Source organism: Trachemys scripta, chromosome 2 (assembly GCF_013100865.1).
Source record: "Trachemys scripta elegans isolate TJP31775 chromosome 2, CAS_Tse_1.0, whole genome shotgun sequence".
NCBI lineage: Eukaryota > Metazoa > Chordata > Testudines > Emydidae > Trachemys > Trachemys scripta.
The window spans coordinates 213,773,168-213,790,020 of NC_048299.1; the positions used below are offsets into that span (position 1 = coordinate 213,773,168).

The 16,853-nt window shown below is 39.9% G+C and overlaps 1 protein-coding gene across 1 annotated transcript in view; it reads right to left on the reverse strand.

Annotated features, from left to right (window-relative positions):
* Positions 1–16,853, reverse strand: part of PXDNL (peroxidasin like) — a 295,352-nt gene that overhangs the window by 139,459 nt on the left and 139,040 nt on the right. Inside the window, exon 3 of the mRNA XM_034762906.1 lies at positions 5,338–5,409. Within this exon, the coding sequence (XP_034618797.1) occupies positions 5,338–5,409 (72 nt within the window). The remainder of the gene's footprint in view (positions 1–5,337; positions 5,410–16,853) is intronic.

Here is a 16,853-nt window from a genome sequence, read left to right on the forward strand (position 1 = left end):
CTCTCTGGTGCATCTGGTCTTTCTCCTCTGTTTTTAGGCAGTTCTCACCTGTCCCTCTTGACTCTTTCAGGCAGCTATCCTTTATGCGGCCCAGGTGCCTCTCAGACCCAACTGATAGGCAACTAGTGAATCAAGGTGAGATGGAGCCTGCTTCCTCTTAATGGGGCCAGTCATCCTACAACAGGATGGCCAACATAAGTTTTTGTCTCCATTCCTGTCTACATGCAAACTAACCCATGTCTAAATTAACTGTTAGTCATCATACAGTAAATGCAGTAACAATCAAATATATAATATTCATAAAAGTTATAGGAACTTTCACATTGTTCACACATAGGCAGGGGCTATTGGGGAAAGCGGCTATCAGTGTTGTGTCATTCGTATGGTGGAAAGGCTTTTTCAAAAAGGAAGGTTTTGTGCAGTGTTTCCTGCATTTCCCTGATCTCCTCTGGAAATTTGTTTCATAGCTGGATCCTCTCAACCATGTTTATCCCCAGCTTTCACATGCTTCATCCTGGATTTTGAGAGGCATCACAGTGAAATATTAACAAGTTTCCCTCCTTCCTTTTTTTATTTATACGAATTTGGCATCCATGAAATACATTCTTTATACTCAGAACAGAAAATGACTAATATCCCCCTCCCACAAGGAAATCACATTACAGTGACTGTTCATTAAAAGTCCATAATTTGTAGATGAATGAATTGTGAATTTAAAATACACATAGTAAGATCCTCTTCCTGACCCATTTCTTTGACCATGTTCCCCCCACAATCTTTGAATTCTTCTCCTGGTCCCTGGTTTTTCTCTGCATATCCTAGCTTCCCATCCTTAACTTTGAAAGCTCTTCACAACCTTGCCCCTCCCTCATTATCTGGTCTTGTCTCTTTCAGGTAATTCAAGGCTATTATTATTGGTGAAATGGAAATGTCCACTTCTCTGCTGCCCGCACAAACTTCTCCATATTTTCTCCCTGTGACGCCAGCAGACCAGGTCATGCCAGAGTGCATTCAGGCCATTCACTTGTGTATTAGTATAGATCAAAGTGATTGGTGAAAGTAGACAAGTATATTTGGTGTTTAGACTTCATAAAACTAATGGGACAGTATTTGCATTGTTTTCTCTTATCTGTATCCTGTTATGATGCAGCAGCAAACATTTGTGTGTGTGTGTGTGTGTGTGTGTGTGTGTACCCCTGTAATTAATGACCCATCAAAGAAGTCTTGCGCAATGCTAATGAAGGACTTTAACAGGAAAAAATGCTAATTTCAAAGCAAATGGCCATTGTGTGTGATGACCAGAGGTCAGACACTCAAAATGCATCCCTCACTCATCTTCATCAAAGGAAAAGCCCACCTGGGTAGTATCACTGTCAGCTTGTTTTCTGTGAGAAGGAGCTAAAAGAAGGGATCCAAGGAAAGGTCCTCCATCTCTGGACTGTTTGGACTCTTACAGGAAAGTGCACCAGATGCAAAGCGGAGGTCCCCAGAGATAATCTGCTAACCTTGAAACCTTGGGAGACTGGCAGTTTATTTCATCACTGCCACCATTTGGAATTACAAAGCGACTCACCTGTATATATATTTTACCTGCTTTAACCTCTCAATAACTCTCATTTACTTTTCTTAGCTAATACATCTTTAGTTAGTTTACTATAGAATTGGCTGCCAGTGTTGTCTTTGGTAGATCTGGAGTAAGTGACTGGTCTCTGGAGTGAGACAGACTAGAGATTCTAAGGGGACTGTATGTGACTTCATGGTAAGACTCCAGGAGTTCACATTTGTTACTGGTTTGGTGAAACCTAATTATAGAATGTACCAGCAGTGTGGGGTGTCTGCCCTGAGTAAGGCACTTACAGTTGTGAGCCACTCCGGACACTCCCATGCTGCCCTTTATCTTTAGAATGACTTCTTTGACCTAATCTGGAAATTGCATAGCTTCTCTGTACCAAGACCTACTTCTGCTGTGATGCTTACTAAATATTAGACTAAATATTAGCTAAATATTAGACTACTGCACTGAAGGGTACCTAGGGATATATGGTTTTATATACAGTATTTTTTAAAAATGCACTTAAATTTTCCTAAGTCAAATGATTTGTAATCATCATGTTGTATAATAGCAAACCAAGGTAACCATGTGATCTTATTTATGTTATCCTTACTCCTATTCCCATTTCTCTCCTAGCTTGTGCCACATTTATAGATTGCACCTCACTTCAAATTAGACAGTTAGATCCTAGGAGCAGGCACTGTGTTTCCCTATCTGTTTGTACAGCACCTAGCACAACAGGGCATGATCCTGATTGAAGCTTTTGATCCACAGGGTAATACAAATAAAGAAATAGTGGGAAAATATGTGTGTGGGTGATTGTGGGTCTAAAAATCAGCACCAAAGTATTTGCTGGGGCAAATGAAAAAGTATGGGATTCTTATGCTCAGGAGCTCTCATGTGTTCAGGAATCACCTCAATTAGTAATTTTAATATTTTTTTGGCAGAGGAGGATATATCGAATGGGCTTGGATTCCTATTTTTATTTTAATCATGAACATGGTTAAAGGTTTCTACTTACACAAGAAAAATGGCGGGGGGGAGAGAAAACCTACTGTGTTACATGTCTCAGAAAAAGTTTTATTGTTCCCTATTTGAGGAATACATTTGCCACGTGTTTAGGACTGTTTAGCTAAAGCTAGGAAAGTCACACATCAGACCAACCAGTTTAGGACACTGACAATACAAATTTAAGAGTTATTACATGGCATTCTGTAAAAGCTTTAAGTTGCTTTTGGGGCTCTCCATATTTATGAAAACAGTTACAAATTTTAGCGAATAGGGCCAAAGAGCTTCATAAAATAAATTAGCACTGAATAAGTTATAGGAGACAAATCTGTGTCAATTAAATAGGGACACACCCAAACTTTTCTGCAGAAGACCGTGATCTTGATATAGATATTGTGCTTTGTAATGATTTATATTAACAACAATGTACCATGGAAAAGGACATATTACACTGAAGAGAAATATGTTAAAATCATAATGCACATTTTCAGTGACAGCTGTGGTTGTGAAAAGTTTAATGACAATTGTAAAAAGCAAAGTTTAATATATGATGGCTTAGTCTGAAAAGTGAAGTGATGTGCTTAGTGCAGTGATTAGCACTTGGATGAATTAAGCCAATTTCCAACCTTCCCAGTGGAGACCAAGTGCATCAGGTGAACAAGATTATGCAGGGAAAAGATGACAGCCTTAACATTTCCTTTTGAATTGTCACCCTATACGCTGTGATTGTTTGGTGGACAAAGTTTTTTTTTTCCCCTTAGAGGATTAAGAAACAACAAATTAGCCATAACCTTTCTGTCTAGCCAGATGCCATGACAAGAAAAGAGAAGAGGAAATATAGGTCTCAATTCTGTCTTCTGAGCCGTACTGCAGATCTCCACAGTTTGAAATAACTCGTGAGTGAGAGGAACTACCAGATGCTTCTATGCTCAATTCTTGTTCAACTTAGGTTAGTCCATCTTCAGAAATTTGCATAAGAGCAGATATGTATGTCCCCCCATGTTTGTTATGTTATGACAAAAGATATGGCTTGACCTACATTAAAAAAAAATAAGATAGGCTTGTGTATGCCACCATCAAGAACAAACAGAATGGACCAAATATACTAAATTCAATTACAGCAAAACTATGATGGAATAACGTATGTTTACGCTTGTAGAGAAGGATTGGCAAGTCCTTCACTTTTCCACAGCAGTGGTGGTACAGGGGTTAATGAGTACGTAATGATTAAACTTCATTCAAAACCAGCTTTTCTTCTCCCTCCATGTCCATCATTGGGAAATTCATTGGATAGTGGCTCATTTCTGCTATTAAGTTCTGACTTTGCCCTTTTGTTTCTCAGAACTTCCCTTTAATTATGCCACTGCCACATATAATCACATATTTGCAAGCCCAGGATGATGTTTCAGCTAAAGATTCCCTGGAGGTAGTGGAATCCTTAGATGGCATAAAACTGGCACAGCAAATCTAAGACAGCTCCCTCCACTGCCCGCTAGCACAGGCGGCACATTGGAGATTGGATGGGAAATTTCAGGGAACTATGCTCCTAGGATCCTCTACACCATAATATCCCCTGGGTGCCATTACAAAATGGAGGAAGTTCCAGAAGTTACATTCTTTTAAACACAGAATAATAGAATACATAGATCCTGTGTTTATCAAATGGTTAAAAAAAATTATTTATTAATTAATGAAATGTATGTACAAAAGATTCACTTATATGTTGGAGTTACAAGGAAATTACAAAAGCTTTACTTTAAATTGTAGGATTTGGAATCAAATAAGTTGTGATACTTGTGCAAACTCAAAACCCTCATGAGAGAAATGGATCTAAAGCCTTGAACTGAAACATGAATTTCCAGAAGTCTGAAAATGAACTTAGAATGAGAATTTGGAAAGTTTGAGATAAGGTGGCATTTACTTATCTGTTTATTTGAATAGTTAAAGGGCTATTTTTCTTTACACTGAGTTGATGAAAGGGCCACAGTATATGCAACATGAATCTTTTAACATTTATTATGTTATTTGGATTCACAATCATACTGAGAGTTTTAGGAACTTTCACCTGAAAACTATTTTCACTATACCTTAAGGCTGTTCTCATTTGTCTCATTTGCAACCTCATGGTTGCACTCAATAACAACAAAATAATAAGCATCACAGACAGTGTAATGGATGCTGGCAGGAGCAAGTTTAATTTTAACCTTAAGGTATCGTGAAAACAGTTCATATTATTGTGAATCCAAAAGGTATCTAATTGAAGGCACAGTTTTCATAGACAAAAAAAACAAGATTGAATATCACAATTTTGTCAAACCTTATTTACACATGGGACATGCATAGAAAAAGTAGAACAAATGAGACTCATTCTTCAAATAACCAAAATCACCAGGTGCGGTCACACATGCAAATTATACTTTCAATGGAAACTAATGAAAGCAGCAGTAAAAAAAAAAAAAAAAGACAACCTGCCCTGGTGACCTGAGGGCCTGATCCTACACATCCTTGCACCCTGTGCAGTCATTTGCATCTGTGCAAATGCTACAAAATCAGAATGGTACCATTCAGCATTGCTGGTATGCTATGTTGCGCTGTACAATATTCAGTGTGTACGTACACACACACACAAAGTATGACAGCTTGCAGATCATCAGCTAGTTTTGTAGCCAGGACTGCCAATGTTTCCTAACAAGAGCATACACCATTTATAGTAAAAAACACAGAGGGTTAACAATCACTCTTTATCACTGAGAATATTAATTTCTGTTGCGACTTACAGGTATTGCAGATTTTCAAGCCCTTCAAAAGCATTTCTTGAAATCTTCTTGATTTGGTTGTTATTCAGAAGCCTGTAAATCATACACAAACATTTAATTCTCAATAACAGCAAGTTAGAAAATAATAAAGATCATCTGATTGAACCAAAGTACATTTAAATATTTTACCAACATAGTCAGACTATTAAAACACTTTTTAGCATTAAGAAAAACTAGAAGTGTGTGGAACAATTTTTTTTTCCAATTAAACCCCTCTCTTCATGGTTGCACTCAATAATCACAAAATAATTAGCATCACAGACAGTGAAATTGATGCTGGCAGGAGCAAGTTTAATTTTAACAACAAACAATTCATACACAAATTATTCACCAAAGCTCTGCACTGCCTGTCTGGTAAATGAAAATTGTAATAATATTTCTGTATTAGAGGGACACTGTTTTCCCTTGAAGTTCACATGATGGATGAAATCCTGACTCCATTGAAGTCAACAGTAAAATTCCCAGGGAGTTTAATGGGAGCAGGATTTCATCCAAGGCATTTCCATGAAGGATGGAAATGTATTTTTTCATTCAGGAATCCTGTTTAGGCACAGATCCTTGAACTACACTGAAAGTAAACTAATCAAGGCAGCTGCATCTGACTGTGTTGGGGGAAAATAACCCTTTGTGCAGAGCTCAGTATTCCAGCAAGCCCTGCACCATACTAAAACGAAACCGTCCTTTTGAGGAGCATGTCACACTTAAGCCCTTCATGTGAACAATTCATTTTTGTTGTGTTTTTTTTTCCTTGGTGTTACTGTTAAAGTCTGACACCAGAGGCAAGCTGTCAATTTTAGGAAAGAAAATGGTTTAGTCTTCAAAAGTTCAGCAAAAAGTATTAAATTCTTAAAATAAAGAGAGCACTTTTATGCACTTAAGTGAAAAGGTGCATACCACCATTTTTGGTGAATTAAAGATCATAAGGGCACCAGAATATAGATTTTATTCCACCCCTTCCATTTTCCAGATGCAGCTGTGAGAAGTGTTTCCACCTGCTTGGGGTAAATGTGGTCCCACCTCTTCTGTGACTGCCAATCAATCAAAATCTTCAGTCTCATTCCCCATGGATCACCCCTTGTGTAGTCATTTATACCTGTGCACAGGGTATGCAAAGCAATACTGTGCTGTATATGAACCTCAGCTTTGGTGTTTCCTAACTTTTTGATGCATGACTATTCAATCTTCATGTTCCCTTGACATATCACAGGGCTATGTTCCATACACAAGTCAGACTCTATCCCTGTCTTGTACCAATTTTGCACGTCTGAATAGTACGCTCCTTTTGCTATTTCTGACATTCAGTTTTTGTTCTGTACAACCAATAATTTAGGTAAAAAGTTCTAGTACTGTTCTAGTAAAAAAAAAGGTCTCTATTACTTTTGAACAAATAAGTTAATAAATGTTTCAAATATCTGATATATCTGTGGAGTCATGATTTCCTAGTCATATTTCTCTAGGAATTTGGATATTCCAAAGATAAGCTATATTTTGATCTCTCTTAGGCTTACTTGGAAATGTTTTCATTCATTGCAGAAATGGAATACATTTAAATGATTAAGAATTGAATGTGTTTTATAATCAGGGTTTTATTCAAAGTAATTTTTTTCTTAAATATTTCTTTGCTGTATTATTGATATATTATATTTATTCCTGGCAATATTTTGGTTATAGTAGTTACAGCCTATTTCTAAAGTTTGGTTGGTGTATTGTTCATACACTATCTGTTCAATTTCTGGATGAGATCTTTTGAGAGAAAGGTGGGAAAATGAGGATGAAAAGTAAAACAATGTTCTCAATAAGGACATAGAAACAGATCTTAAGAGGGCACTTTGATTGTTAAGGTTTGATAAATAAAGAGTCTCAAATGATGATTCAAGAGGAAAGACAGACATTCAGAAGTTCATTATGAGTTACATAAATAAGAGTGATTGATGACAGCACCAGTGCTTATCCGTCAAATCACTGAATGAAAACATGAAACCTGAGTGGGCAGAGGAAGAGGGCACAGAGCCCTTATAGTTACTCAATACCAGAATAGCAGATTTACACATTTCAAGTCAGACTATCACATTGTAAAGATAGATAATTATTTTACCTGTTCCTAGTTTTCTTTTTAATTGGAAAACCAGTGAATTAAATACAATAAAATGTTTATGTGACCATCACTTATTTGCACTGTAGTGTCCAGGAAGTGCCCCTCCTCTACTTGCGCTACGTTGATGACATCTTCATCATATGGACCCACGGAAAGGAGGCCCTTGAAGAATTCCACCTGGACTTCAACAATTTCCACCCCACCATCAACCTCAGCCTGGACCAGTCCACACAATAGATCCACTTCCTGGACACTACAGTGCAAATAAGTGATGGTCACATAAACACCACCCTATAACGGAAACCTACTGACCGCTATACGTACCTACATACCTCCAGCTTCCATCCAAGACACATCATACGATCCATTGTCTACAGCCAAGCCCTAAGATACAACCGAATTTGCTCCAACCCCTCAGACAGAGACAAACACCTACAAGATCTTAATCAAGCATTCGTAAAACTACAATACCCACCTGGGAAAGTTAGGAAACAGATTGACAGAGCAAGACGGGTACCCGGAAATCACCTACTACAGGACAGGCCCAACAAGGACAATAACAGAACACCACTGGCCATCACATACAGCCCCCAGCTACAACCTCTCCAGCGCATTATCCACGATCTACAACCTATAATGGAAAATGATCCCTCACTCTCACAGACCTTGGGAGGCAGGCCAGTCCTTGCTTACAGACAACCCCCCAACCTGAAGCAAATACTCACCAGCAACTACACACCACACCACAGAAACACCAACCCAGGAACCAATCCCTGTAGCAAACCTCATTGCCTACTCTGTCCCTATATCTACTCTGGCGACACCATCAAAGGACCCAACCACATCAGCCACACCATCAGGGGCTCATTCACCTGCACATCCACTAATGTTATATATGCCATCATGTGCCAGCAATGCCCCTCTGCCATGTACATTGGCCAAACCGGACAGTCCCTCCACAAAAGAATAAATGGACACAAATCGGACACCAGGAATGGTAACATACATAAGACAGTAGTGAACACTTCAATCTCCCTGGTCATTCTGTTACAGATTTAGAAGTCACTATCATTGAACAAAAAAACTTCAGAAACAGACTTCAAAGAGAAACAGCAGAACTAAAATTCATTTGCAAATTTAACATCATTAATCTGGGCTTGAATAGGGACTGGTAGTAGCTGGCTCATTACAGAAGCAGCTTTTCCTCTCCTGGAATTGACACCTCCTCATCTATTGTTGGGAGTGGACTACATCCACCCTGATTGAATTGGCCCTGTCAACACTGGTTCTCCACTTGGGAAGTAACTCCCTGCTCTCCATGTGTCAATATATAATGCCTGTCTCTGTAACTTTCACTCTATGCATCCGAAGAAGTGAGGTTTTTACCCACGAAAGCTTATGCCCAAATAAATCTGTTAGTCTTTAAGGTGCCACCAGACTCCTTGTTGTTTTTGTAGATACAGACTAACACGGCTATCCCCTGATACTTGACACCATGCAAGAGTAATAAATCCAACAGTTTAGGATAAGAAATGAAGAACAATACCATAGCCATAGTGAATTTACGTACTGTCAGGGCCGTGCCATGGGCAGCCTGTGTGCACTGGTCAGTTACCAAGTTGCAGATGGGAGTCAAGTAGTGGAGTCAGGGTTGAACTAGATCAGGATACCACAAAGTCAAGATCAGGTAAAAGGTAACAGACATCAGCCACGTAGCAGAGCTGGGGACAAAGCAGGGTCAGAAGCCAGAGTCCAGGGTCCACAGCAAGGCAAGGCCTGGAGCGGAAGGAAGCAGGCGGTCTGTGCCATTGCTCAGTTAGCTCCCCATGATGGCTTCCTGGTTTATATACCAGAATAAGCCAACCAGTGGGACATAGGGGGCCGCCACTCAGGCCAAGCTGGGCTGTACTTCCTGCAATACCTTGCTTCACATGGTCCTCCAGTAGAAACCCACCCTGAGCTACCGATGATGATGTAGAAGCATTGGTGACCTAAGAACCCTCATAGTTCCAGGTTCTAATCCTGCAGGTTATTATAGGTAGGTACAGAATCATAGAAATGTAGGGCTGGAGAGAACCCTAAGAAGTCATCAGATCCCAGATCCCTGTGCTGAGGCAGGCCAGGTAAACCTAGACCATCCTGACAGGTGTTTGTGTAACCTGTTCTCAAAAAGCTCCAGTGATGCGGTTTCCACAACCTCCCTTGGAAGCCTATTCCAGAGCATCATAAGCTCTTCTAAGTTAAAATTTAGCCAAGACACTGAGACTAAAACCTCTACTTTTGGTAGAAATGCTATGGTATCTTTCACGATTTGATGTGGTCAGAGCTTCCATCTTGCATCTTGAACAGAAGACTGCACCCTCCAGCAGCACAACACTACCTAGCATTATAGTATGGCATCTGTTCAGAATTGACTGAAAGGAAAGAATGGCTCATAGTACTGAAGTGCTCCTAAAATATGACACACAGAAGTGCTGACACAAATCATCTTTATTTTTCTAGATCTAATCACATGACATGGGTCAGGGTTACAAGAGACTAACTCCATCACATGGCAGGGGTCAGGATCCACTTACTCCACTGGCTGTTTTTACACAATGACTGGCCCAACCTGATCCTGTTTAGATAATGCGATTTAACGCAGATCTCAACAAACAGCGACATAATTCCAGCCCTGTATAAAGTCAAGCCACATACGGTTTGCAGCGTATACAGCTGCTGAGTCTATTTAAAGTGCCTGCTTAAAACATCAAGGATATCTCTATAAAGAATCACAATTCCTGTGAAGCAGCAATCTCAGCTATGTTCACAGAGTTCTGAAGGAGCAATTAAAGTGTGAAGGGCATCACTGTTTACCATGGTTCAGCCACCTACACAGACCAGTAGAATGATTAATGAAAAAAACAGCCAAGAAGAATGGAATCTAAGTATAAGATGAAAAGTGGCAGAGAAATAAATTACACAAGACCTATTCATGCAGAGTTTGAGTCTTCGGGGAAAAAGGGAGCTGTACTAATACACTGGAAACAGTTGCTGAATATGCAAAACAAATATGGACATTTTTTTCTGGCAAGTATTTCTAATATTTTTTAAAATACAAAACTAAGACAGGTCCAGGGGGAGAGGAGAAGTCTACCCTTGCCATTCCAAAACTCAGCCCCTTGAAGCATCATTCCTTTTTCTTGGTGGTTAGGTTTTGGCATACATTTTTAGCTCTGCATTTTAGAACTAGGACATAGCAGGACATAAGGGGGAATTTGCTGAAGTAACAGCCTTCCTTTGGGAATGGGTTGTGTTTCTGTTACTGCTGAAAGAGGGAAAGCTATTATTCTTGGCTCTTTTTACCCCATCTCTTTCTTTGTCCTTTGGTTCTGAGAGGTTGTTTTCTGTATTTTTCCCTTTAATAATCTTTGCCTGTTGCAAAAGCTAAACAAACTCCCTGTGGACCACCTTCAAAGTAAGATATATAAAGTAAGAGGAGATGCACCTTTTACAGAACATAATGACTTTGAGCAATACAAAGTCACTCGTGATTTTGCAGTACTGCAGAAGCACAAGGGGGCAACTCTAAATTTGACAGCAAAGTCTAATGGAAAGTCTGCATACATTACTCATCCTTTGCATTTTCTTCCTAAAAAAAAAAAATACCTGTATTATTCCTTGAAACAACTGATGACATCACATTCCAGCATGCAAGCCACTACTTAACTAATGAAGAGGCCTCTCACATACAGAGGCAGAATGGACTAGTAGATATAACACTAAACTAGGACTCAGGAGACCTGGGATCTATTCCTGTCTTGACTGTTCGGTGTTCTTGGGTAAGTCAGTTCACTGTTCGGGACCTCAGTTTCCATATCTCTAAAATGGGGGTAATGAGAGGGACCTCCTTTGTAAAGTGCTTTGAGATGTACTGATGAAAAGTAATATTATAACAATAAAACACAAAGAAATCAGAACTACATCCTCACTATACCTTATACCACACAAAGGCATGGAGTCTTATTCACCCTGGTCCTGCATATTGTATTGTCATTTACACCAATGAAAAGTAAGTGCAAAACTCTATCAGATTAGCATAATAGCATAGTGTAAATGATTGCACAAGGTGCAAGGCAACAGTTATCCAATCTCATTGTACCCAACTTTCTCCTACGGAGTATGTCCAATCTAGAATATCAGAGGTTTTCTCAAAGTGCATATGATAAATGATTAATGAGAAAGAAAAAAAATAAACCTCTCTCCACTGACTGACAGAGAGAAGAGTGAACAAAAAACAGCTGCAAATCATCAACCAGCAAATCAGAAGGATTTGGAAAATGTGTGTAGAAAGAGGCAATGCAATTTTAAATTATAGTTTAGGAACAAAACTTTCATTATAATTCATAGGAATTTACAAGTTCTGTTCTCGCTGGAAATAATGAAAAAAGATCCTAAATGTTAGCATGACAGTTCATTTCTAGCAGAAAATTTTCACTATTCATTTGGGCTTTGTTTCAGCATGCTGTAGAGTGAGTTACATGTATACTCCCCATTAACATTTAGAGAAATATGGGTGAAAAATCTCTGCACCACTTTGAAAACACATCCCCTTGTCTCCAAATCATAAAGAAAAACACAGTCACAGTCATGTTTTGTACCAGATCAAAGATTTTCAGTGATCAGCTACTCAAAAGTCTAAACATGACAGCAAACCAATTCGGAAATATCCCCCCAAAATGATATTTCATCCTTTATGGCAGCCAAGCTTATTCTCACCCTCAGAAACATGATTAAACTAATGGTAAACACAGGAACACTTGGATGGGTAGAAAGGTCAAATCTAATGCTGAACATCTGAAAAACATGTTCAATTCTGATTAGTGTGCAGTGAAGCCTACAGCCTAAACAAAAAACCTACGTATTCTCCTTGGAGGTTTATGAAGTGGCTCCAGTGAATTTTTTTTTTAAATGGAAATGACAAAAGCATTGGAAATATTCTTTATTAAACATTCTGATGTATTTTAGGGTGTGTGTGATCAGATTAATTAGGTTATTGGTGTGATGTTCCATTTGACAAAGTGAGATGAACCATATGTTTGCACTATTTGCTTGTTTCCATAACTCTACACACCCTGTTATTTTTCTTTCCTGCCCAGGACTTTCTAAAGCTTAAAAAGAAATGATAGCATCAGTATAGGTTGAAAGAAAGGCCTGGTCCACACTAACACCCCACTTCGGACTAAGGTACGCAAATTCAGCTACGTTAATAACGTAGCTGAATTCGAAGTACCTTAGTCCGAACTTACCGTGGGTCCAGACGCGGCAGGCAGGCTCCCCCGTCGATGCCGCGTACTCCTCTCGCCGAGCTGGAGTACCGGCGTCGACGGCGAGCACTTCCGGTGTCTAGACAAGACGCGATAAATCAATCCCAGAAGATCGATTGCCTACCGCTGAATCAGGAAGTAAGTGTAGACGTACCCAGAGAAAGAGAAAGAGAAAGAAATTGCATCTGAGAACAAAGGAACAAATAGTTGCCAAAGAACAGTAAGCAGACCTATGTATTCATGTGTTCCATCCTCAGAGCTGTGTCATTCTGCACCAGGCCAAATATAGCTTATGTACTATGGCTCAGATCAAGCAAAGCAAAGCTGAATTAATGACACATGTGCTTAACATTAAGCATGTGCTTAAGTGCTCTGCTGGATTGAGGCCTATACTGGCCCAAGAGCTGATTGTTCCTGATCTTAGCTGTTCTATTTCATGGCATACAAACAGAGAAGCAGATAAAGGCAAATACTCTTGCTGACAGGCTGCAATGCAACCCTACCCTTTTGCTGAGCATTCAGATGGACAACACACAAGAACCCAAAAAACAGAGAGAGAGAGAGAGAGAGAGAGAACATGCTGTTCCCCAGTGACGCACAACTCACCCCAGCTTGCTGTAAGCTGGCTCTCTCAAGACTTACTCTGTTCTGCATACTTTGCCTCAAAACCCCTTAGCTGTCCCTCCCTGCTCCTGCAATTTCAGTTCCAACACAGTCCTCCAGGATGAGACGGAAGACTGGTCCAAAAAGGATGGGCAAAGGAATAACCCAAGAGGAGGGCTGAAGGCTCTTCTGTTTGGGGGCATTTTGTGAATTTTCAGATGTACCTTCCTGTTGAAGGAAACAAACCTGTGCAGCGAAACTCATTGGTTTTAAAGTCCAATGCCTTTGCCACTCAGTTCACACAGCTCTCAAATAATTACGATTGTTTGTGTGATATTGCCCAAAGTGTGCTAAGAACTCGACACACACAGTCCCTGTCCAGAAAAGTTTACAATCTACATAATCTAATCACAATTGCTCTTTGCTCATTATTTATGAAAACTTCCAAGAATGTTCACTGACTGAACAAAGTTTGTGATTAGAAAGCCAGATTTTCAGTTCCACTCCAGCCCTTTCGCTGTTGTTCAGGCAGCATAACAGGGACAGCAGAGAATTCCCCTGTTGGAAGGGATTGTCAAAGATGGCAGCATCAACCACCTTTACCCTGCATGGTTTAGGGGACATAGCACGCCAGGGTGGGGAGGGGAATATACTGGACCGCCACTCTGCTGATCCTCAGCTGGTATATGGTCCATAAGGGAACAGCTCCTACGCTGCCCTAGCTCTTTGAGGGGAGCATCCGGCCCTGAGTCATATATTTTAATGAGTTAATTTGAATTGACAAAAAGCATGGGGACTGCATATGTATTTTATCTGGCTGATCTCAGAAATCCAACTACCATTTCTACCTCATAGATGCTCCGGCACTACAAGGGTGATAAGCCGAGTATATACAACTATATATGTATTATTGCATGAGAAACTACTAATTTGTTTCTGAAGAAGTGTAAACTGCATTACAGTGGTTAATTTCCACAATGATTTCGTAATTCATGAAACTGCACTCAATAGAAAGGATTCATCTGGTTTTATTATTATTTTCTTTCAAGACAAGGAGTAGTCAAAACACAGACAGACAATGACATCAAATGTTGGCACTCTAATTTCAAGAGTGCACTCAACATGAGAAACTTCTGTTTTCACTTTAAAAGTATTCAGACTTCATAGCATTTGACTCAGACCACATATTGCCAGCACATTTTTCAGTTAACATAACCTCATTGAATTTCAATAGCTTGATACACACAGTCCCTTGGTTGCAATCAGCAAATTGCCATACATTATGTACAGTAGCATGACAAACAAATTCATATGTGTAAGTCACACCATCAGAAATATTCATCAACCGCTCAGAAACAAAATGAACAAGTTTTCTGGAAAACACTTAACAATGATTGGCTAAATGACCTAAATACATCATTCTAAGATTCCGAACACATTAAATGAAGTGCGTGTAGATGTATAGAGACATAATTTTAAAGGGACCTTCAATTTTGCAAGTACAATTAACTGGAAGTGGAATTAACAGCAAAGGCAAATGCTAACATTCAGATATTTAATTATCTTATTTCAAATTACACCCACAAAACTGCAGGCTGCTTCTCAATACAATAGCTCAAAAGATCTCAAGCCTGCAGAAGCTGAAAACGTTACTAGCACCTATCATGAGTGCAGTCTCTTCACTGTTTTATAAGCTGTCACAAAGGCTAATAAGGCATTGCAATCACTCCATCTCAGGTAAGCACAATGGCCATTTGAATACCCTGTGATACTACATTAACCCACTAGTCAACTTCTCTACAGACACCAGGGAAGTTTGGCCAGTGGAAACACTGAACATGTAATTCTTAGGGTCAGTGGTAGGATGGTGAGAACCCACTAGCCCTATAAGAAACCACAGGGGCTCAGAAGGAATTGTTCCACCAGCTAAACAAATGCAACACATCATTGCAACATCTATGATCCAAGCACTGGCATCTGATTGACTACATCATTGTCCAGGCCCAGGATTGCAAAGATGTCCTCATTATTCAAGCCATGACTGGAAACGATGACTGCTGGACTGATCATCACCTCATGCACTCGATCTTGACCACACAAGCCCCTAAACAACGGCTGCAATGGAAATGATGTGGGCAGAAAGTTAACTTAGAGGCCCGCAAGGTTCCAACAAAGCATGACCCCTTCTGCCAATGCCTCAGCAAAAAATTGATAAATATCAAAGAAAGTCAACCGGAATTTGTCAGCAGCACCTGGGATGCCCTCAAATCTATCATCCTCAGTACCTGTGAAGACATGCTTGGGTTCTCTACCAGAGAACATCAGGACTGGTTTGATAAAAATCATCAGGAGATACAAGACTTGATCAATCAGAAACATAAGGCCTTTTGTGTCTTGCAGAATGACATCAGCTCTGTGCAAAAGAAGTCATCTCACCAATAAGCAAAGGCAGAGGTCCAAAAAAAGAATATGTGACATGAAGAACAGATGGTGGCTGGATAAATCAAATGAGATTTCAACTTCTTGCTGAATCTATGATATACATGGATTCTTTAACACCGTTAAAACAATTTATGGCCTATACCTCTGAGGGCCATCCTCCCCCGACATCTAAGGATGGAGGGGAGTTGATCAAAGAAATGGAAGCTGTCAACACATGCTGGAAGGAACACTTCATTAGAACTCCTCAATCAGGATTCTGCTGTTGATGACAGTGTCTTCACCTTCATCCCACACCAGATACAAACTCAGAATACCTCCAAACCTGGAAGAAGTGTGGAGAGCTATTAAGAAGATGGAGAATAACAAGGCATCTGGGGTCGATGGAATCCCTGCAGAAATTTACAAGCAGAAGAACTCACCTCACAGCTACATACTCTTGTTCTGAAAATCTGGATCCATGAGAAAATCCCAGATGAATTTAGATGCTATGATTGCGTGCGTCCCATATCTTGGAAGCCACGTCTCACAAACAGCTGATATTGATGAAGAAATCCAGTGCAGGCTCAAATGTGGAAGCTGAGCTTTTGGACATCTGATAAAGAGGGTGTCTGAAGATTGCGACATCAGAACCAAAACCAAACTCATGGTGTATAAAGCTGTTGTGATCCCCACCTAGAGTGACCAGATGTCCCGTTTTTAAAGGGACAGTCCCGTTTTTGGGGACTTTTTCTTATATAGGCACCTATTACCCCCCACCCCATCCCGTTTTTTCACAGTTCCTATCTGGTCACCCTATCCCCTACTGTATGGGGATGAAATGTGGACAACATGCAGGAGACATCTTAAAGCGCTGAAATAGTATCATCAATGCTTTATATGCAAGATTCTCCTAAATAAATGGGATGATAGCTGTATTAACATCAGCCAATATCACAAGCATTGAGACTATGATTATTTATCATCAACTTTGCAGGGCACGCCATGTCGTCCGGATGCCTGCTTTCACACTGCCAAAACAAGTCTTTTACTCT